The sequence below is a fragment of the Gadus macrocephalus genome, chromosome 3 (genome assembly GCF_031168955.1).
Source record: "Gadus macrocephalus chromosome 3, ASM3116895v1".
Taxonomy (NCBI): domain Eukaryota; kingdom Metazoa; phylum Chordata; class Actinopteri; order Gadiformes; family Gadidae; genus Gadus; species Gadus macrocephalus.
This window is the reverse complement of record NC_082384.1, coordinates 11,113,037-11,136,106: the sequence shown is the minus strand read 5'-3', so window position 1 is coordinate 11,136,106 and position 23,070 is coordinate 11,113,037. Positions and strand designations below refer to the sequence as shown.

General features: G+C 42.5%; 1 protein-coding gene and 1 long non-coding RNA gene across 2 annotated transcripts; one reads left to right on the top strand and one right to left on the bottom strand.

Annotated features, from left to right (window-relative positions):
• The first annotated feature begins 836 nt into the window (after nucleotides 1-836).
• On the top strand, nucleotides 837-6,340 carry LOC132453727 (mucin-5AC-like). Its single transcript, XM_060046672.1, has 7 exons — nucleotides 837-1,251; nucleotides 1,370-1,434; nucleotides 1,549-1,694; nucleotides 1,994-2,967; nucleotides 4,477-4,622; nucleotides 5,002-6,170; nucleotides 6,276-6,340. Exons 1-6 carry the CDS (start codon nucleotides 991-993, stop codon nucleotides 6,062-6,064), a joined length of 2,655 nt encoding a protein of 884 aa, XP_059902655.1. The 5' UTR covers nucleotides 837-990; the 3' UTR covers nucleotides 6,065-6,170; nucleotides 6,276-6,340.
• Nucleotides 6,341-19,611: 13,271 nt separating this feature from the next.
• On the bottom strand, nucleotides 19,612-21,098 carry LOC132454069 (uncharacterized). Its single transcript, XR_009524861.1, has 2 exons — nucleotides 20,838-21,098; nucleotides 19,612-19,928 (listed from the first exon to the last, which is right to left on the bottom strand). It is a non-coding gene; the product is annotated as an uncharacterized LOC132454069 (long non-coding RNA).
• Nucleotides 21,099-23,070: the final 1,972 nt, after the last annotated feature.

The following is a 23,070-nucleotide window of genomic DNA, read 5'->3' as shown; positions in this document are numbered from 1 at the left end:
ATTGCGGCACCAACACCGACAACAGCTGAACCCACAACTACTACTGCAGCACCAACGACGACGACTGCTGCACCCACAACAACTACTACAGCACCAACGACGACGACTGCTGCACCAACGACAACAACTGCTGCCCCAACAACGACAACTGTAGCACCAACAACAACAACTGCTTCACCAACAACAACTGCGGCACCAACAACGACAACTGCTGCACCTACGACGACGACTGCTGCACCAACGACAACTGCAGCACCAACGACGACGACTGCTGCACCAACGACAACTGCAGCACCAACGACGACAACTGCTTCACCAACAACGACAACAGCTGCACCAACAACAACAACTGCGGCACCAACAACGACAACTGCTGCACCAACGACTACAACTGTAGCACCAACAACGACAACTGCTGCCCCAACAACCACAACTGCTGCACCAACAACAACTGCTGCCCCAACAACAACAACTGCGGCACCAACTACGACAACTGCTGCACCCACAACTACTACTGCAGCACCAACGACGACGACTGCTGCACCAACGACAACATCTGCAGCACCAACGACGACAACTGCTTCACCAACAACGACAACAGCTGCACCAACGACAACAACGGCTGCACCAACAACAACAACGGCTGCACCAACGACAACAAGTGCTGCACCAACGACGACAACTGCTGCCCCAACAACGACAACTGTAGCACCAGCAACAACAACTGCTGCACCAACAACAACGACTGCGGCACAAACAACCACAACTGTAGCACCAACAACAACAACTGCTGCACCAACAACAACAACTGCTGCACCCACAACTAGTACCACAGCACCAACAACGACAACTGCGGCACCAACAACGACATCTGCTTCCCCCACAACCACAACTGCGGCACTAACAACGACAACTGCTGCACCAACAACCACGACTGTAGCACCAACAACAACAACTGCTTCACCAACAACAACAACTGCGGCACCAACGATGACAACTGCTGCACCCACAACTACTACTGCAGCACCAACGACGACAACTGCTGCACCAACGACAACAACTGCTGCACCAACAACGACAACTGCCAGACCAACAATGACTACAGCCGCACCTGCGGACCCTCAAGACCCTCCTACAGCAAACGAAGGTTCTCAAGATGTGTCATTCAGTTTGCTACGCCCGTTTGAAAGCGCTTTGTCCGATTCTTCTTCCTCAGAGTTTAAGACGTTGGCTGATGAAGTCACAAGAGAGGTGAGATAAAAATATTTTTAGTACATTTGAATTAGCCTTACAAAAATCCCTTATTTCAATGCACCACATCTTATAATAAATACGCAATAACTATAATGTGCGTATTTATTGACCTCAGGTAAACAGAGGCTACAAATTGAGATTTCCTGAAACTTTTTCCCGCTCTGTAGTAAGATCTTTCATGTAAGTATTTCATTATCTTCTTCAAATTGAATGTTCAGCTGTTGCTCAGCATTTGTCATACATGTTGTTGATATATATATATATGTATCTTATTGACTCTCTTTGTGATTCTAGGAGTGGCTCAATCATTGTGGATTTGACTCTGGTCTACGTCAACCAAACAGTTGTTCCGAGTGGAACTGTTGCAGTGGAGACACTGGATGCCGCAATAGCAAACGGCACCACCAGCCTCAATTTGGACAGATCTACTATTACCTCGAGTAGGTTCAAAACTAGATTGACAATTTTTGAGTTAAACCCAGTAGCACCGGTTATTTTGATTAAAACATATCTTCTTCAAGCAGAAGAAGATGGCAATGTGTTCTTTCAATCTTGGCAAACCCCATGTTCTGTCTTTATCCCTTTGAAGAAATAGACACATTCCATAAAATGTACATACAAGTGAAGTTGTGGATCAACAAATAGAATATGATAGATTATGATGCATGATATCAATTTCAAATGAATTCTACATAGTTTATTCAAACAGCATTATCAACACTAACCCTATCTACTGCAGGTCAAACAACAACTGCCGCACCAACAACGACAACTGCGGCACCAACAACTACTGTTGCACCAACGACGACAACTGCTGCACCAACAACGACAACAGCTGCACCAACAACAACATCTTCTGCACCAACAACGACAACTGCTGCACCGACAACGACAACTGCTTCACAAACAACCACAACTGCGGCAACAACAACCACAACTGTAGCACCAACAACAACTGCTTCACCAACAACAACAACTGCGGAACCAACAACGACAACTGCTGCACCAACAACGACAACTGTCGCACCAACAACAACAACTGCTGCACCAACAACAACGACTGCGTCACCAACCACCACAACTGCTGCACCAACAACCACAACTGTAGCACCAACAACAACAACTGCTGCACCAACAACAACAACTGCGGCACCAACAACGACAACTGCTGCACCCACAACTAGTACTGCAGCACCAACGACAACAACTGCTGCACCAACGACTACAACTGTAGCACCAACAACGACAACTGTAGCACCAACAACGACAACTGCTGCCCCAACAACCACAACTGCGGTACCAACAACGACAACTCCTGCCCCAACAACAACAACTGCGGCACCAACAACGACAACTGCTGCCCCGACAACTACAGCTGCTGCTCCAACAACCACAACTGCTGCACCAACAACCACAACTGCTGCACCAACAACGACAACTGCTGCACCCACAACTACTACTGCAGCACCAACGACGACGACTGCTGCACCAACAACAACTACTACAGCACCAACGACGACGACTGTTGCACCAACGACAACAACTGCAGCACCAACGACGACAACTGCTTCACCAACAACTACAACTGCAGCACCAACGACGACAACTGCTTCACCAACAACTACAACTGCTGCACCAACGACAACAACTGCTGCCCCAACAACGACAACTGTAGCACCAACAACAACAACTGCTTCACCAACAACAAATGCGGCACCAACAACGACAACTGCTGCACCCACAACTACGACTGCAGCACCAACAACAAATGCGGCACCAACAACGACAACTGCTGCACCCACAACTACTACTGCAGCACCAACGACGACGACTGCTGCACCAACGACAACAACTGCAGCACCAACGACAACAACTGCTGCACCAACGACTACAACTGTAGCACCAACAACGACAACTGTAGCACCAACAACAACAACTGCTTCACCAACAACAACTGCGGCACCAACAACGACAACTGCTGCACCCACAACTACTACTGCAGCACCTAAGACGACGACTGCTGCACCAACGACAACTGCAGCACCAACGACGACAACTGCAGCACCAACGACGACGACTAATGCACCAACGACAACTGCTTCACCAACAACGACAACTGCGGCACCAACAACGACAACTGCTGCCCCAACAACGACAACTGCGGTACCAACAACAACAACTGCTGCCCCAACAACAACAACTGCGGCACCAACGACGACGACTGCTGCACCAACAACAACAACTGCAGCACCAACGACGACAACTGCTTCACCAACAACGACAACAGCTGCACCAACGACAACAACGGCTGCACCAACAACAACAACGGCTGCACCAACGACAACAACTGCTGCACCAACGACGACAACTGCTGCCCCAACAACGACAACTGTAGCACCAACAACAACAACTGCTGCACCAACAACAACGACTGCGGCACCAACAACCACAACTGTAGCACCAACAACAACAACTGCTGCACCAACAACAACAACTGCTGCATCAACAACGACAACTGCTGCACCCACAACTAGTACTGCAGCACCAACAACGACAACTGCGGCACCAACATTGACATCTGCTGCCCCCACAACCACAACTGCGGCACTAACAACGACAACTGCTGCACCAACAACCACGACTGTAGCACCAACAACAACAACTGCTTCACCAACAACAACAACTGTGGCACCAACAACGACAACTGCTGCACCCACAACTACTCCTGCAGCACCAACGACAACAACTGCTGCACCAACAACGACAACTGCCAGACCAACAATGACTACAGCCGCACCAGCGGACCCTCAAGACCCTCCTACAGCAAACGAAGGTTCTCAAGATGTGTCATTCAGTTTGCTACGCCCGTTTGAAAGCGCTTTGTCCGATTCTTCTTCCTCAGAGTTTAAGACGTTGGCTGATGAAGTCACAAGAGAGGTGAGATAAAAATATTTTTAGTACATTTGCATTAGCCTTACAAAAATCACTTATTTCAATGCATGACATCTTCAATAACTATAATATGCGTAATTATTGACCTCAGGTAAACAAAGGCTACAAATTGAGATTTCCTGAAACTTTTTCCCGCTCTGTAGTAAGATCTTTCATGTAAGTATTTCATTATCTTCTTCAAATTGAATGTTCAGCTATTGATCAGTATTTGTTATACATGTTGTTGATATATATATATATGTATCTTATTGACTCTCTTTGTGATTCTAGGAGTGGCTCAATCATTGTGGATTTGACTCTGGTCTACGTCAACCAAACAGTTGTTCCGAGTGGAACCGTTGCAGTGGAGACACTGGATGCCGCAATAGTAAACGGCACCACCAGCCTCAATTTGGACAGATCTACTATTACCTCGAGTAGGTTCAAAACTAGATCCACAATTTTTTTGAGTTAAACCCAGTAGCACCGGTTATTTTGATTAAAACATATCTTCTTCAAGCAGAAGAAGATGGCAATGTGTTCTTTCAATCTTGGCAAACCCCATGTTCTGTCTTTATCCCTTTGAAGAGATGGACACATTCCATAAAATGTATATACAAGTGAGGTTGTGGATCAACAAATAGAATAGGATAGATTATGATACATGATATACATTTCTAATGAATTCTACATAGTTTATTCGAACAGCATTAACAACAATGAAAAAAAATAAAAATAATATGAGACATACATTTCTAATGAATTCTACATAGTTTATTCAAACAGCATTAACAACACTAACCCTATCTACTGCAGGTCAAACAACAACTGCTGCACCAACAACAACAACTGCGGCACCAACAACAACTGCTACAACAACAACGACAACTGCTGCACAAACAACTACAACTGCTGCACCAACGACGACAACTGCTGCCCCAACAACGACAACTTTATCACCAACAACAACAACTGCTTCACCAACAACAACTGCGGCACCAACAACGACAACTGCTGCACCCACAACTACTACTGCAGCACCAACGACGTCGACTTCTGCACCAACGACAACAACTTCAGCACCAACGACGACAACTGCTTCACCAACAACGACAACAGCTGCACCAACAACAACTACTGCAGCACCAACGACGACGAATGCTGCACCAACGACAACAACTGCAGCACCAACGACGACAACTGCTTCACCAACAACGACAACAGCTGCACCAACAACAACAACTGCGGCACCAACAACGACAACAGCTGCACCAACGACAACAACTGCTGCACCAACGACGACAACTGCTGCACCAACAACGACAACAGCTGCACCAACAACAACATCTTCTGCACCAACAACGACAACTGCTGCACCGACAACGACAACTGCTTCACCAACAACCACAACTGTAGCACCAACAACAACTGCTTCACCAACAACAACAACTGCGGAACCAACGACAACAACTTCTGCACCAACGACGACAACTGCTGCACCAACAACGACAACAGCTGCACCAACAACAACATCTTCTGCACCAACAACGACAACTGCTGCACCGACAACGACAACTGCTTCACCAACAACCACAACTGTAGCACCAACAACAACTGCTTCACCAACAACAATAACTGCGGAACCAACAACGACAACTGCTGCACCAACAACGACAACTGTCGCAACAACAACAACTGCTGCACCAACGACAACTGCTGCACTAACAACCACAAGTGCTGTACCAACAACCACAACTGCTGCACCAACAACCATAACTGCTGCACCAACGACAACAACTTCTGCACCAACAACCACAACTGCTGTACCAACAATGACAACTGCTGCACCAGACTCTACAGAGTCTCCTGCAGCAGATGAAGGCACTTTGGATTTGAGTTTTAGTTTGACACGCACATTTCAAAGCTCTTTGTCAGATCCTACTTCCCCAGCCTATCTGGTGCTGGCTAATGAAGTCACAAGAGAGGTGAGATAACAATGTTTTGATTACATCTGCATTAGCTTTAGAACAATCACAATAGAACAATGCAGCTCATATTCAATAACTAATGTGCTTCATTCTTTACTTTAGGTTAACAAAGGCTACAGATTTATGTTTCCAAAAACGTATTCCCGATCTCTCGTTAGGTCTTTCCGGTAAGCATTTCATTCTCTTCCTCAAATTGTTTGTTCAACAGTTGTTCAACCATTTTTGGTATTTCCTTACATCTGTTTCATTTCCTTATTTTACATTATAATCATCATAAATAATTACCTTTAGCAATTGATATATATAATCCACTCTTAACTGTTCACTCTTACTTTGTGTTCTAGTAATGGCTCAATCCTTGTGGAAATGATCCTGGTCTTCCAAAACCAAACAGTGGTTCCGACCGGAGTCCTGGCAGAGCAGGCACTGCAGGCCGTAATATCCTCAGGTATCACCAACCTAACTGGACTGGACCTTTCTACTATTACCGCAAGTAAGTTAAACACAAGAGTTACAATTTTGGAGGGATAACCACTTGTATCAAACTACATTAAGTAGTAATATTAATGGTTTGGAGAGCCAAGCAATACTAATGCAAAGCATAACTATTATGTTGTGTATTATGTTGTTTAGCATTTAGAAATCCCTGTTCAAAAACTAAGTTACGTGTAATGTAGATATGTTGCTATCATGTGTTTGGTTATATTAACGCTTCGTCAACTACCAACAGCAACAACCACCTCAGGAGGACCCGCTCTGAAAATGACCAACACAACTGCATTTTTTTTGCCCTTCTTGTTAACGGTCATCAAAGGACTGTTGTTCAGTACATAGAACACTCATGTCTTGTATTTTATCGAACAAATAATAATATAATAAAATAACGGTCACGATTAAGTACCCATTTAAATAATGGTAAGAAGAAGTTTACATTACATTTCCACTGGAAACAAAAATTTTTGTTGTCATATACCATATGCTGAAAATATAATTCACATATTTGGCAAACCATGGATGAAAAGAACATTAAATTATATTACAATTATTTCTTCATATAAATTATGTATTACAATTGTGGTATGGTATCTGTCAAGATGTAGCCTATTTAATACTTGATGTTTTTGGGGGGCCACCTTGCCTCGTTTCTGTCAAATGAAATGTATTTTGTACCTACATATCTCACTGCTTATTGATAAACAGAATAATATATTGTAGCCAATTTGTATTGTATTGTGGTGTTTATTATTGTTATGAATCTATGGATTAAAATCCCTCCAAAAAACAATCTTTACAGTTGACATTGTAAAATATAGGCCTTTCAATTCAAGCCTCATCCAACGCCCTGGAATGTGGGACAGCGTAGGCATATAGAGTAGGAGAAACTTACCAGAATCCTCCCACATAACCCCACTTTTCCTTGACCTCTATTGGCTCCCTGTAGTAGCTGACATCAGATTCAAGGTTGAGGTTTAAAAGAGAGAGCATCATCAATTATAATTCCCAGATATTTATATTGAGACACAGATTCAATGACAGAGCCCTGCAAAGTGGTGATAGGAGGAAGGTCAGAGGGCTTTGATTTAGCTTTTGTGAACAGCATGAGCTTTGTCTTTTCAGCATTTAAAACAAGTTTTAAATCATACAGGTTACGTTGCACAGTGTTGAAAGCAATTTGGAGCTTACAGAGAGCCTGATTTGGGGTAGACGCAGAGCAATATATCACAGTGTCATCGGCATAAAAGTGAAAATTTGTGTTTGGGGCTTTACAATCCAGACAATTTATGTAAATAGTAAATAATAAAGGTCCTAGAACCGATCCCTGTGGCACACCCTTGGATACATTAAGAGAGCTAGAATTAATACCTTCTGCTCGCACACACTGAGATCTGTCTGATAGATAGTTTTTAAACCAACCGACAGCTTGATCAGACAAACCGATGCTGCAGAGTCTTTCTAATAATAAGGCATGATCCACCGTATCGAAAGCCTTTGATAGGTCAACAAAAAGAGCTGCACAATGTTGCTTGTTATCTAAAAATTCAATAAAATAATTTACCACTTTTAAAGCAGCTGTTGACGTACTATGTTGTTTCCTAAAACCAGATTGAAATTCAGATAAAATACTGTTTGTTGATAAAAAAAGTCCTTCAGTTGTTGGCTTACAATGGACTCCAATACCTTATTCAAAACAGACAGTTTGGAAATGGGCCTATAGTTGTTTAGCACAGTGGGGTCCCCCCCTTTTAACAGTGGGAGAACAAAGGCAGATTTCCAAATAAGGGGAATTTCGTTTGTCTCCAGGGATAAATTAAAAAGATAAGTCAAAGGTGATGCAATAAAATCAGCAGCTAACTTTAGAAAGTAGGGTTCAAGATGGTCTGGACCGGCTGATTTTTTTGTGTCTAAACATTTCAGGGCCTTATGGACCTCTGAATGTGTAACAGCGCCAAAAGTAAAAGCTTGTCCCTCAAAACAACAACTACAAACAGAGCAAGCAGAGGAGCCTTGAGCTGTGTTTTCAGAGTTAAAAAGTGAACCAGCGGCAAAAAAATGCTCATTAAAACAGCCAAGCTTGTCAGCCTTTTCATAAATTTGGGTAGAGTCTTTGACAATGCATGGAGGTAGCTCAATACCATTTTTATTTCCAGTTATTGATTTAATGGTTTTCCAGAATTTCAACGGATTGTTTAGGTTATTTGACGTTTCAGTAAGGAAATGATCAGCTTTGGGTTTTCTAATTGCCACTGTGCTGCTTGCATTTCGCAGCTGCCTAAAGAGCAACCAGTCTGATCCAAGACCAGTACCCCTGGCCTTAGACCATGCCACATTGCGCTCATGGAGTAAATTGGATAACTCTGGCGTGAACCATGCATTATCCCTGCCCTTTATTCTATACTTCCTAAAAGGAGCGTGCTTGTTAACAATTTCAATAAAACCATCATAAAAGAATTTCCAGGCATTTTCAACATCAGAAATGACATACATTTTCTCCCAGTCAAATACAAACAGGTCATGAAAAAATGCTTGCTCCACAAAATGCTTTGTGTCCCGCTTTATGATGACTTATTGTATTTGCAACTGTATTTCTTACAGTTCAACACTTCAATCGTGTCACTGATGCGGTGATGGACTGGAGGCTATTAGACGTGAAGTTAAAGGCTATATTGCCAATGCGAAAAAATAACTTCACAAGGTGTGTCTTTTTATAATTACTATTCGTAGCGTTGATTAGCAGAGAAATAGTCTGCATAAGACGTTTACGTTGCTTAGCAACCGAATACTCTGGGGTTGATGAATACCTGACATGCAGAGTGATATCAAAGACGTGATTCAGAGGCAAAAACACTTCCTTTGACGCTTTCGTTCCACAGCATTGAAAAGAGCCGTGCAATAAATTAAACATATAATATGTATTATTTGATTTTACATTTTTTTAAGAAAAGTTTTGGGTGGGCCTGTTGAACAGTGGGTGGGCCTGGGTCCATCAGGCCCACCCATAACGCTGTGCCTGTCTCAAACCCTAGCGTGTGTGTTTTTCCCCATCCAAGCAGTGGCAGTCAGGTAGGCAGCCAACAGAAGGCATCCAGGGACCATGTCCATGTGCGTCCTGGTCAGGGACACAAAAGAAGAGTTTACTGTTTTGATAATGAATACCTTCCCAATACAAAAATGGCTTACCCCAAGGGCATAATGTAAATCTAATCTACAAAACAAGAAAAACAATTATGCCAAATAATAATGATTTGAGTACCCGAGTATTCTTGCACCAAGCTGCACAGGCACACCCACATGCCCCATTGCAAAATATTCCACTTCTTCGACATCGACACTGCCTGGTACTGCACTGACTTCCACTTTCCTTGCATCCGCATATCGTCAGTGCTTGGAGCATAGCTCCAAGCACTGTACAGGTTCTTTGGTTAAAAGCTGGGGGACAAGCATTCCATCCTTCATTTGCCAACCACAACTGGTTGGTGAGGGCAACTGTGGATGGGTCACTAGTGACTGTTTCCAAACCTTCGTTTGATAGTGGGCCCTCATGAGGTGCAGAGACAAGGCATCCTGAGTTGGTGGTAAAGTATCCACATTGGCTTTCACTTTCCGAAACAGGGCACAGCGAACTTCATGGATTAAAGTGCTGGTCGTTTTTGGATCATAAAGTTTGCAGACAAATTGTTCTGCTGAGGATAGAATAGCTGGACTTGGTTCTTCATCCTCACCAAAGTTGTGGAGAAGATGAGGGCACTGCTGGAACACTTTCCACGCCGTCCTTTTCCCTGGTTTCTTAGCAGTTCCTGCTTTCATCCAAATTTCTGGGCTCAGCAGCTCAACACAAGAAGCAACAACAGTACATCTGTGTCTCTGCACTGAATGATGAGCCTCTCATACCCTTGGATTTTGGCATCAATAGCATATAGCAATATGCGGGTATCTGCTTCTTCATGTGCAGCCCGTACTTCTGGCGACAACACATGGACCTTGTGTCTATTCTCCTGGCATTCACACGGGCACTGAGATGTGGTGACTAGAAGCTTTACATGTCTGCCTTCAAGAGCATGATGCCCTGGTTTGCTGCATATGATCACACCCACGACACAAGATGGGGTGCAGTATTCATAGAAGACATGGAACATCTAGCACAGACAGCACCACGGGTCTACCAGGGCTTCCTAGATGGTGATTTTGTAGCCAAGGAGGCCAAACACAGCTTCAACGAGGTGCCATGGATTGGTAGGCATCACTCGAAATGAGACAGCTAGAAACCGTTGGTCCATCACCTACAATGAACGTGCATCTTTAGCACAGGACACTAGATCCCTGCTTGGACTGACACATGATGGAGAAGATGATGAAGACAACCACAAAGACTGCCTTCCATCAAGAATCAGAAGGGATAATGATGATGTAATTCAACTTGTAGACCAATTCCAGAGATATCATGTCTTCCAACTGGAGAATATGTATGAGTTGGTGTCTTTGACAACCGGTGATGTTGCTTCAGAAGATATACTGAATGACCTAACACATGCTGCAGAGACTGGGAAACAAATGGTAACTGAGCTGGTGAAAAAAAGAATGAGCACAATGAACACAAACTTCCATAACAGCCTCACTAAGAGAAAACTCAAAACATTCTCAAATCTTTACAGAACAGACAGCAAACTTGGAAAACTCAAATCCAAGTGTGTGAAGCCTGACAGGGATATTTTCCGTCGCATCATTGTATCCATGGATAGTGGCAGAGAGGTTAACATTGATGAGCTTCTCCAAGAGGAACTGTGTGCAATCCCCCTCTCACTTGCCACAACAGAGTCAGTGCTCAGACCTACTAGCAAAGCTGTCTTAGCCACCATACTACAAGCTGGTGCAAAAGAGACAGGGCTAAGTCCATCTCTTGTGAGAACATGCACTATCAGTGATGGGATGGCTTTAGTAAGAGCAATAAGAAAACCACAAAATGCATCAACCTTTGGGGATTATGCTGACATTTTCATGCGGAAAGTGACAATCTACATGGGAACATTACTAGAGTGGATCTAGTCTTTGATCAGTACCTACAGAACTCTATAAAGGGTGGAACAAGAGCAAAACCTAACCCTAACCCTTGAAATAAGTGGGGGATTTGATGATGCTGAAAAAGTGGCAACGGCAGCTGGGATTGATGTTTCCCACCTACGGGGAGGCCCCCTTGACAGGAGTAGGGCTGGCCACAGGTACATCTTGGTGATATGCGACTATGCTACTCGCTATCCTGTGGCTTTCCCCTTGAGAAACCACAAGTCTAGACAGGTAGCGAATAGTCTAATGCAGCTATTTTCACGGGTGGGGATCCCTAGAGAGATCATAACAGATCAGGGCACCAACTTCAATTCTGGGTTCATGAAGCAAGTGTACTCACTGTTAGGGATCAGGGGCATTAGAACTACGCCCTACCACCCTCAGACTGACGGAATGGTTGAGCGCTTCAACCAAACGCTCAAGGCAATGTTGCGGAAATATGTGAGCAATAGACAATAGTGCTAAGGCAAAACAACAAGCCATTCAACCACTGGAAAACCAGGCACTTTTCAATAAATTTGTAAGGAACAATAGATATTTCAGTGCAGTATAACAATAGCTTTGTGAATGGATGGAAATTTCAAGCATTAGTCAAGGACATATATCTGGGTATCAGACCATAGCACTCGAATAGGTGCCTGTTTAAGTTTAGAAAAAGTATAGACAACGCCAACCTATTAAACCTACAGGTAATAACATAGCATAAGAAAACCAGGCAATTTGAATACGTTTGTCGAGAACTATTAAACGATATAGACAGTTCCAAAGAGTTCCACAGATCATTAATCAGGAATTTTGAGTAGCCTATAGGTTTATAGTGAAGTATAGAATTCTGATTATATACAGAGATAAGTGTCTTAACCTCCGGGGCACAGAATATGTGTCTTTATTTCAGGGGCAAAGAGTAAGTGTCCTTTCCTCAGGCGCAAAAAGTGAGTGTTCTGATTATATACAGAAATAAGTGTCTTTACCTCAGGGACACAGAGTAAGCATCTTTTCCTGAGGGGCACAGAGATAAGTGTCCTTCTCTAAGGGGCACATAGAGTGGTGTCCTTTCCTGAGGGGCACTGAGAGTAGTGTCCTTTCTGTCCTTCTTCTGAGATGGAGGTTAGGGGAAGGGAAGCAGGAGTTTTGGCCTGAAAAGTATGAGCAGGGAAAAGGATGGAGGGCCTTTCATTTTCAGCAAGTCACAATCGAAATGGTCAGCCTAATGAATGGATACCTTGGTCATTGTATTGGAAACAAAATATCTTTAACAAATGTCCTACCTTAAAACATAAGCTGTCGTCTCAGAAGGTCACTGGTCTCTGCAACCTTGTTGATCACCCCATCAGTGTCCAAGTACATGAGGATTATTTTTTCTGTGGCCATGAGCATAAAGGCTTCCAAGTGCTCCTGGGTGATAGTGCTCCTAAGTCTATTCTTCACAAATTTTAGGGTAGAAAAAACCTCTCTCACAGGCCACTTGAGTAGTTGATATTGTTAGAAGAAATTTGTAGGCCAGTCCAATTACATGGTAAGAGCTTTTCACTAAGTTGTATTGTGCCAGGATAAGGTAAACACAAATGGCACAATTCTTACACATAGAACACTTAACACTGACCAATTCTGGCCCTTCCAAATTGCATGGTTCTTCTTCATCACTATCCTCTGTGCCTTCGGGTGAATCCTCTTCTCCTGAGCTCCTTGTACTCCTCTAGGGGGGACAGCTTTAGTCTTTCCCACTGTTTGGCTAGGCTTGCCAGCTCAGCCTGTAAGGTACCAGTAGTGGCTCCGGCATCAATAATTTATTACCAATAGCTTTTTTTACCATGGGTTCCTATAGGTGTCCCAATTTAACCACGGCCAAATACTGTGGGAATCCCCTTGAGAGCCAATCAAAGTTGGGTTTCCCAGAGGGCTTGGGTAAAAATAGTGGGAAAAAAAATCTACCAAAAGTGCCTTTTGAGAAGGTAAACACAAATGGCACAATTCTTACACATAGAACACTTAACACTGACCAATTCTGGCCCTTCCAAATTGCATGGTTCTTCTTCATCACTATCCTCTGTGCCTTCGGGTGAATCCTCTTCTCCTGAGCTCCTTGTACTCCTCTAGGGGGGACAGCTTTAGTCTTTCCCACTGTTTGGCTAGGCTTGCCAGCTCAGCCTGTAAGGTACCAGTAGTGGCTCCGGCATCAATAATTGATTACCAATAGCTTTTTTTACCATGGGTTCCTTCCTATAGGTGTCCCAATTTAACCACGGCCAAATACTGTGGGAATCCCCTTGAGAGCCAATCAAAGTTGGGTTTCCCAGAGGGCTTGGGTAAAAATAGTGGGAAAAAAAATCTACCAAAAGTGCCTTTTGAGATGGCTAAAGGCCGATATATGCTCTGTTTTAGACGTAACGCGTAAGCACGTAAGATACATAACCCCCCCTTGCGCGGTAAAATATCCCCCCTTACGTGCTTAAGTGCGTCGGCCCAAATTCCTGACTATGCGACTAAAACAATACGGCCCTACGCAGCTCGCAAAGACTGTGATTGGCCAGCTAACCACATCCTTTCAGGAGTCTCACATTTCCGGTTTTGCAGCATAATAGCGCCATTTTTAAAAGGCCGTGACAGAAGCGAATGAAGAATTTTGAAGAAGGAGAAGAAGAAAACACAAGAACGAATTATGATAATTATAAACAGTACCGCGGGAAGTAGGGGTGCTGCCGCACCCCCTGTCTGAGGCCCTGTCTTATCACAGAAAACGATTATTTCTAAAAACTCCGGCCAAAGTGGAGATTTCTGAAAACGCCGGTTATGTGTTGTGTCAACGGGGAGAAACGGGATTTTAGGTTCTGAAGCATCACATTATGCACCAGGAAATGCTTAACGTCATGTGAGCGCCCGCTGTACCGTATTGGTCCGAATATAAACACAAACCCGACCTATGTTTGGAAAAAAGATTTGAAGACCAGATCTTGTTTTTATAAATAAATAAATTGTATTCATTGAAATAATATACGAAAATTAAAAGGCATAGAATAAAACACTGCATTGCCACTAAACAGTAGTGCAAATAGGCCGTACTGATGTGTACACAAAAGACTATTCCTGACACTCCTCTGCCCCGCTGTGTTCGCTCTGGCTGTGGTCGCTCCGCACTGTTTCGGCCCGTGGCAAAGCGGGTCATCGTCGCTGCTGTCCAAGGCATTTTGAGACGCAGCATTTATTTAATGCTCATATGACCTAGTGCTGAAAAAAAGTTATATGAAAAAGTGTGAGGGGAGCGGTGGCGCGCTAAACTTGTTCTGTGAGCAGCTGGATGTGAACCATGGTGTGAACACAACGATCGATTTTCGACTGTGCGCGCATGCACTGGTGTAATTGAGCTGCGCTGCTATATATCTTTTTTTTTTATCAATGTAGCGAGTTGCGAGTCTAGTCCAGGCTGAGTTTTTTTTTCCAGCACCCCCTGCTGAGAATACGTTTCCGCGGCTATGATTATAAATATAAACAAGCCAGCGATTTCCACTTCCACAGATTCGTTCGTTGCTCCCCCTACTGTTCTGGCGGAGAATCCCCTTGCAACACGCGCAATCCTTAAGGAACCTTACGGGAACCGTAAATCAAAACTTGTCTAAAACAAGTCCCTTGTGTAAATTACGTGCTTACGTCTCTGCGTCTAAAACGACCCTAAATAGGCCTTAACTAGGGATTTTTAAGGATGCTGATTCTATCACAGTCGTTAGTTTTGAGTAAAAATGAATCCTTAACCCTGAAATATTGATCTGTCAAATTTTCCCTATGGGTTCTGTTTGAATAATTTAATCTGCTCATTCAATTCGAGATAAACCCACTCTGAATAACTTTTTTTTAAATGCACTACAGTAATGCACCTGCTATGCACATGCTAAGTAGTATGACCTGCATGTGGAGAAGAAGCAGGATCGTTGCGAGAAAATATAAAGGTAGAGGTGTATTTTGAAGCTTCTTTTATTCAAAGCTTGCAACTTGAACCCCTGTCTCCCGGATGTCAGTCACAACACGCCCACAACAAAATTACTTTCTGACATGGTAAGTAAATCAATTTGCTTTCTAAATTTTAGTTGGATACGTTCTTCAAATGATGAAGAAGAAAAGTATCCCCTGCTCTTCACCTTTTGATTTTCAGGAAGACATGGAGGTCTTCCTTAACATGGCAGCTGAGGAGGATCTTCGAGTCTACGCCATGTTTCTGGGTCGCTAGGTGGACACTCATTGACATTGCTGTGTGTGTGTGTGTGTGTGTGTGTGTGTGTGTGTGTGTGTGTGTGTGTGTGTGTGTGTGTGTGTGTGTGTGTGTGTGTGTGTGTGTGTGTGTGTGTGTGTGTGTGTGTGTGTGTTGATGTTGAGTGTTCTGAATAAAGTGTTATAACGTTTACAATGTATTGATTTTTTGTATGACTTTACTTATTCACTTTGGTTACACACAGAGCTAAGTTAAAACACAGACTTGAGTTTGTCGTATTTAAAAATGGGCAAATAAGGTGGTCCAGCAGCACAAGGTGAGACAATATTATAGACAATTAGAGCCAGATATTGAATGATGGTTCAGAGTAAGAATTTAGGAATGCAAAAGTGCTAATAACATATGATAAATTATGTTGGAGTGCAGTCGAACCTTATGATATTAAGACAACAGAATGTAACATAGCTAGACCTAATATAAATGTCAGAAAAGGTGAAGCTACAAAGGAATTGTTCTAACTATTCCTGTCCACTCATACATAGTTGCTGTATTTAAAATAATTATTCGCCTCAATCTCTGATGCCCTTCAGCTTTACAATACGAGTATCAGTTTGTGTCCTATCAAATATTAAATTGAGATGATTGCAGTATAACACAAAGGGAATTCTGAATAAGGTGTGTGTATTTACAGAAAGAGAAGAGCCATAAGCTCCAGCCATAGGCGTCGATTACGGGGGGGACGGGGGGGACATGTCCCCCCCACTATTTGAAATACGAATTTTGTCCCCACCAGTTTTAAAAATGTGTAAAAATAAATAAAAATAAATTAAAATCCCCACATACTCAACTGAAATCATGCAATAGGCGCGCTCGAAGACATAATTTATTATATAGGCCTACCTAATAAACCGTTGGAACACACAAGACCGGAAACCATGGCAACGCCGGTAAACAAACCCCGACTCCCGAGAAGCCCAATCCCTATGAGATCCCTGCTACGGCCACCGGAGGCACACAGAGCTTTTGGTCGTGATATTATATATACAATTATATTATATTATATACTATTATATATAGAGGTCCGAGAGTCGCAAACGGCAACAATCACTTTCTCCTCCATGCTGCAGTACACCCCGGACTGCACTGCGCTGAGTTTGACAGTTGAACGCTGATTGGCTGTTACGTTACACATGTCACTCAGTGGCCACGCTGTTGAACGCTGATTGGCTGTCATCACGCGAAATTCGTGTCAAAGTTGAAAATTTTAGCGCCACAAATCCTCGTGAACGCTCTTGCCTGTGCACGGCGAAAGTGTGGCGCGACAAATCAAAAATATTCGCCCGATACGCGTCTATACGTTCACTTTGTATGGGATCTTGTCGTCCCGTTGCGTTTGGTTTGAACGCACTGGAGAAGTTTCAAGACAGACAGCCAAAATTGTCATTTTTATTCAGAAAATAGCCGGTCCTTTTGCTTCCTATAAAAAGCATGTTTGTGACACTGGATAATATCGATATGGATACGTCATCTAGCCTGCATGTGGAGGGCCACATAAGGTAAGAAATTGGTTTACGTAAACTTTGCTGCAGGTTCTGTTTGCTCGTGAATCGTGATGACCTGGCCAAAGGTTACCAACGGTCCCAAGCGATTGTGATCTGATTCTGGTTGGTGTTCCAGTTAGTATGCAGCATTGTACATATAGATTGCAGCTAGTAGCAGCTACACACAGTGCGATTGCTATGCCAATGTGGTTATAGTTGGTTTTGTCTGATTGAGATATGTGATGATTTGGAGCCTGGTAGGCCTATCCTGACATAAATATGTTCTCGCATAACCTGTGTGATTATCCTAAACTGAAGGGGATTTTATTTGCGGACAATTTTCTTATGATGTTGTAACGAGTGAAGTCTACATTGGTCCTTCGCAAGTGTTTGCTGGTGGTCAGGATTTGGCAGATGCAATTCTCCTCTGGGTGCTTGTATTTTTCTTCTTTTTTTTAATGCAGCATAACATATGCTACCAGCAGCCCTTGCTCGTCTTCAAAAGGCTGATGCTCAGTACCTCGTTTCATTTCGTACCCCCTTTACAGTCTGGCATTGTTTGTCTGGTAAACTCTGTTGATGTCAAGATAAGTGTTAAATTGCCAACACTGTTCTTTGTCCTGTGTGTATTAGTATTAGGCCTACCCCGAGCCAATGCCCTGGTGTTTCCAACGCTGTTTTGCAAAACAAGCCAAAACACAAACTGTGGTTTTCAACTTTTATTGTTCGAATAGGATCTTCATAGGGCTGGCCCGAATGCCATTTTTCAGGCTTTGAATCGTTGGTTTTTCCGAGCGAATATTCGAATACTCGTTCCAGAAAAAAACACCATCAAAAACAACATTAATAATCCTTATATACTCCCTGGAACCGATTTTGACAGTATCTGCATATTTTGTTGAAGATTTAATAGCTTTTGAACATTAATTAGTAGGCCTAAGTAGGTTGAAGTTCCTTCGTTTTTCCCCGTGAAAGCGAACAGCTGTTGCTCCGTTCCAAATCAGCTGTTCTCTGTCATCTCAGCCCTTACGGGAGCTTTTCAATTCATCCTGGAACGTGCATCTTTTCAGGGAATTTGTACAATAAATCCATAACAAATACCGAATATTGATTGTCTTATGTGTCCATATTATATCCATTATATTGACCGGGTATTCCCAAGACGCTCACGCTCTGCAGCAAGCCAGTCACAGTTGATTTGCGCGGCGCTGTACAGCGAACGTAAACAAACAACTAAGCTAAGGTTTTAAGTATTACTTTTCCTCCAGAGATCCCGCTAATGTTGTGTTATAAAGTAAAGGGAAACAAGATATCTATTCTTCCTCCACCTCTCTCGCTTCTCTGCTTGGTGTCGCTGACGCTTATAGTTTGCCTCCCTCGCTCTGGTAACGTCACCTACGTGGAAAAAAATAAATAACGAAGCTCCGAATACTGATTTAAGCTTCAAATACTAATTTTCCGAACCAGTATTCGAATATTCGAATAATTTCAACACCTGACAATGCACTGTAGAGCATATTGTAATGCAGCGTTGAATGGATGAATAGCTTACATTTAAGGGTACCCAGCACTTTTCAGACCACACTCAAGCTTATGGTTATTGTCCCCACCACTTCTAAAAACAAACTGACGCCCTTGGCTCCAGCTTAAAGTCAACAGCGAGTGTCAATGCTCAATCCCGTTTCTTTGCTCACTGTCTCAACCCTACATCTCAACCCTAACCCTCATTGCTCATGCTCATTGCTACCCCTCATTGCTACCCTAACCGATCCCCTACCAAATGGGACAACCCTACCCTGTGACGTCATCATGGCCTCCCCGTGCCCCCTAGCAGATAACCAGACCCCTGGTAATGTTACAAGAGACAGACTGGCTGCCATTGTCTCGGGCAACGAGCAAGACCCATTGTAAAGATGTTTAACCTGAAATGGTATTTATATTTTGTAATTGGCATGTTTAAATAAAGTGTTAAAAAAATAATAATACTGTTAAAGGTGGTATTAGCCAGACTGGCCACACTCACACTGGCAGATTTGAGCACGGTTAGGTGCTAAAACGGCCATGGCCACGGACAGATGGCCACGGACAGATAGTGTGAGTGCACCCTTAGATAATAATCGGTTATGAACAAGAACACTTTAGAAGAAACACTTTATTTAAATAAGAAACACTGAACCACACATCTAAAAATACACACACACGCATCTAAAAATACACACACACGCAAACCTAAAAATACACACACACACACACTCTCTCTCAGCTTTTGAGAGAATGGTGGAGAATCACATCTTCTCCACCATTCCGCCAACTTTGCCTCGCTCTCCTCATGCCTCGCCTGCCCCCTGGCACTCTCCTCTTGGAAGGGGTGTCTGGGGTGGTGGAAGAGGTGCCTGGGGTGGAGGAGCATGAGGGAGAGGTGGGGGGGCTGGTGGCAGTGGACTCAACGATGTCCTGAAAGAAAACGAATAAGAAGGAATTAGGAATTATATGCCAGAACTGGGTGATATGGCCATATGTTATGTACAATATATAATAGCTATGTACACAATATAGTACTGCCAAAAAATACATTGATTAACCTTGTAATATTACTAATATAATATAATATATTAGTATAATAATACTTATAGAATATTACTAATATAATATATATATTAGTATATATAATATTACTTATAGAATATTAATAATTAATAACTAATAATATTACTAAAATTACTTTCTATATTAGATAAGAGTTTATTGTTTACTGTTTACTGTTTTTTGTTTACTTTTTATAGTTATTTAGTTAAGAGTTTATTGTTTATCTTATCTTATATTATAATTATTGTTTACTGTTTACTTTTTATTTTACTTTTTATAGTTATATTAGAGTGTATTGTTTATCTTATATTGTATATAATTTAATTTAATATTGTGTGGTGTTTCTTTCTGTAAGCTACTGGACAATCAATTTCCTTGAGGGAGTCATCCCAAAAGGATCAATAAAGCCTAATCTAATCTAATCTAATCTAATATAATATAATATAATATAATATATTAGTATAGTAAAGCTTATTTTTAACCTGGAGTCACTAGAACATGGAAGATCTGGATATCATACGACATGATATCCAGCCCGGTCTGCAGCCCGGTCGACGGCCGGGATGCAGAGCCCGTGATGGGGCATGCATCCCGGCCGAGAACCGGGGTCGGGCGGCCTGCGAAAGTCGGCCGGGGACTTCCGCGATCTTCCGCGAAAATCGGCCACAGACTTTCGCGATCTTCCGAGAGTCCTTGGCCGGGCTTCGAAGCCCACGGCCGGGCTGCAGAGTATAATTAATAAAATAATTACTAGTTAATTACAGAGAAAATACTTACATTTGTGTTTTTCCAATCCTGTCGCATCTTTTCGTCCTCCATCTTGTCTGGGATATTTCTTGATTTTCCGTTTTCTCGCAAGGTATTGTGGGAGCAAGTCAGAACTGAATCGCTTTGAGGGTGCCCATCGAAAATCTCAATTTTGAGGGGATGTTAGCCCTCCCTCTTACCCCTTAAAGCTACCTTAAAGTGGTATTGGGACATTGCTCCACGGTGCGTGCACGCGCAACAGCGAGGGCTAGGGCTGAGATTTTCTTTAGAGCAAAGGAATGTCAAGTCTTCTGTCCAAAACCGGAAGCGTTTATCCGATTTTATAACGTAATTTATTACCTTCATTTATGTGAACACATTACTTAACGCCCGTTCATTTATGTAAACACATTACGTAACGCCCGTTTATTATTTTATTTTCCGATTTTTATTTTTTATTATCCGATTTCCGGCGTGCTGGTGGATGTTTTCTGTCTGCAGCGGAAATGCGTGTGGGTGGATGTCTGCAGACTCTCTTGTTACGATTGGCTGTCAGTGTCTGGCCGTTGAAACGCGTCATAGTAATTTGCATAAAGTTTTCAACTTTTTTTGGACGCTCTGGTCGCTCAACTTTGGCCGCTGGTAGCATTGGTCGCTCTTGCCCATAGAAAGTGAATGACTTCCGGCGATTTGGTAGCTCAATTCGCTTCTGGTGTGGACGTATGCGTAGGCCTACAATATCGAAATAAAGCCCGAATTACACGTCAGTAGCCCAGTTCCTGTATCTGGGCCTTTATGGTAGGCCTGTTCACTCCATACGACTTAAAAAAATCTCAAAGTTGCATTTGTTGACTAGTTATCAAATGTGGAAGAGATAAATGCCTTCGCTCAAGGTAATTCAGTGAGCAATTGCAGACGTAAAGATAGAGCTGGCTACACCAAGCAGAGCGGTTACGCGTCTGTAGCCTTCATCTTCTCTTTCGTCTGACCTCTATTCTAGGCTTTTCGTTTTGAGTGTCTTTATGGAACCATGTTTAAAATATGCGTAATATAACATTTCAATGTATAGTAAGTAGGCTGCTGCTATGTGTTGACTTCAATAGCATTCAGCGTGGAGGAGAGGGAGATTGGAACGCACCTGACACTGCTCGTCTTATCCCAAACTATTAGGACCGGCCGACGGTTGAAGGCTGAGCGTGCTACAAATCATCGCGCTAAATTCCGACTAGTAAGCCTATGGCTATGTCAAAGGTCTGACCAACCTCAGTGAATTCAGCGTCATTTCAAAATGGTTGGGTTCCGTGTAGTAGGCTAAACAGACTGCGGCGATCGAAACTGAATTCGTTAAAGTGAATAAATGCGTGTGGTAAAACGCCTGTGTTTAAATTAGAACAAATTAGTTCCAAATTAAAAGTAAAAACAATGTAATCGAAAATGCAGCACTCTTAAGGGTTTCCCATTATCGATTAATTGCATTGTGTTCTGATTAGATTAGGCAAGGCAAGGAAACTTTATTTATCTAGCACTTTTCATACACGACGAGGCAGACTCAAAGTGCTTCACATGGGCTACAATACAATGAAATTATAAAGTAAAAAGGTAAGTAAAGGAAAACCAAGGTCAAATAAAACTATATTTTAAAAAATATCCTAAAATGGCAAAGTTAAAAAAGGCATTATAGAAAGTGCAATGTTTTTAAGATTTAGCAGGAAGCTAAAACTAACAGAAAAGTCTTCAGTCTTGTTTTAAAAGTGTTGTCAGAGTTAGGGCAAGCCTTGATTAATCTTCAATATGCCTACATGTTTTGAATTAAAGATAGGCCTAATGTTTAATACAGTTATATAGGCCTATGTTATAATGCATCAATGACCTAAAACAAAGAAAAGCAGAAGTTAAATATTACATTATATCATCTTGGTGACCTTGGGTGTCTTGAAAGGCGCCTCTAAATTAAATGTATTATTATTATTATTATTATTATTATTATTATTATTATTATTATTATTATTATTATTATTATTATTATCTTTCAGCTCGGTCTCTGCTGATTGGACGAATACCAGACATTGGAATGCAGTCTTACTGCACTGAATTGAGTTATGCTCTAAGATCAGGTGTTTTGAGAGCCGTTAACAACTCTGTCGGAGGGAAGAGCGTGAATTTTGCATACGGATATGTCTTGGCAAGTTTATTCATATTTGAAAAAGGGCATTTCGAAATATATATTGCGATAGGACACATTTGTTTGGCATCCACAATTACC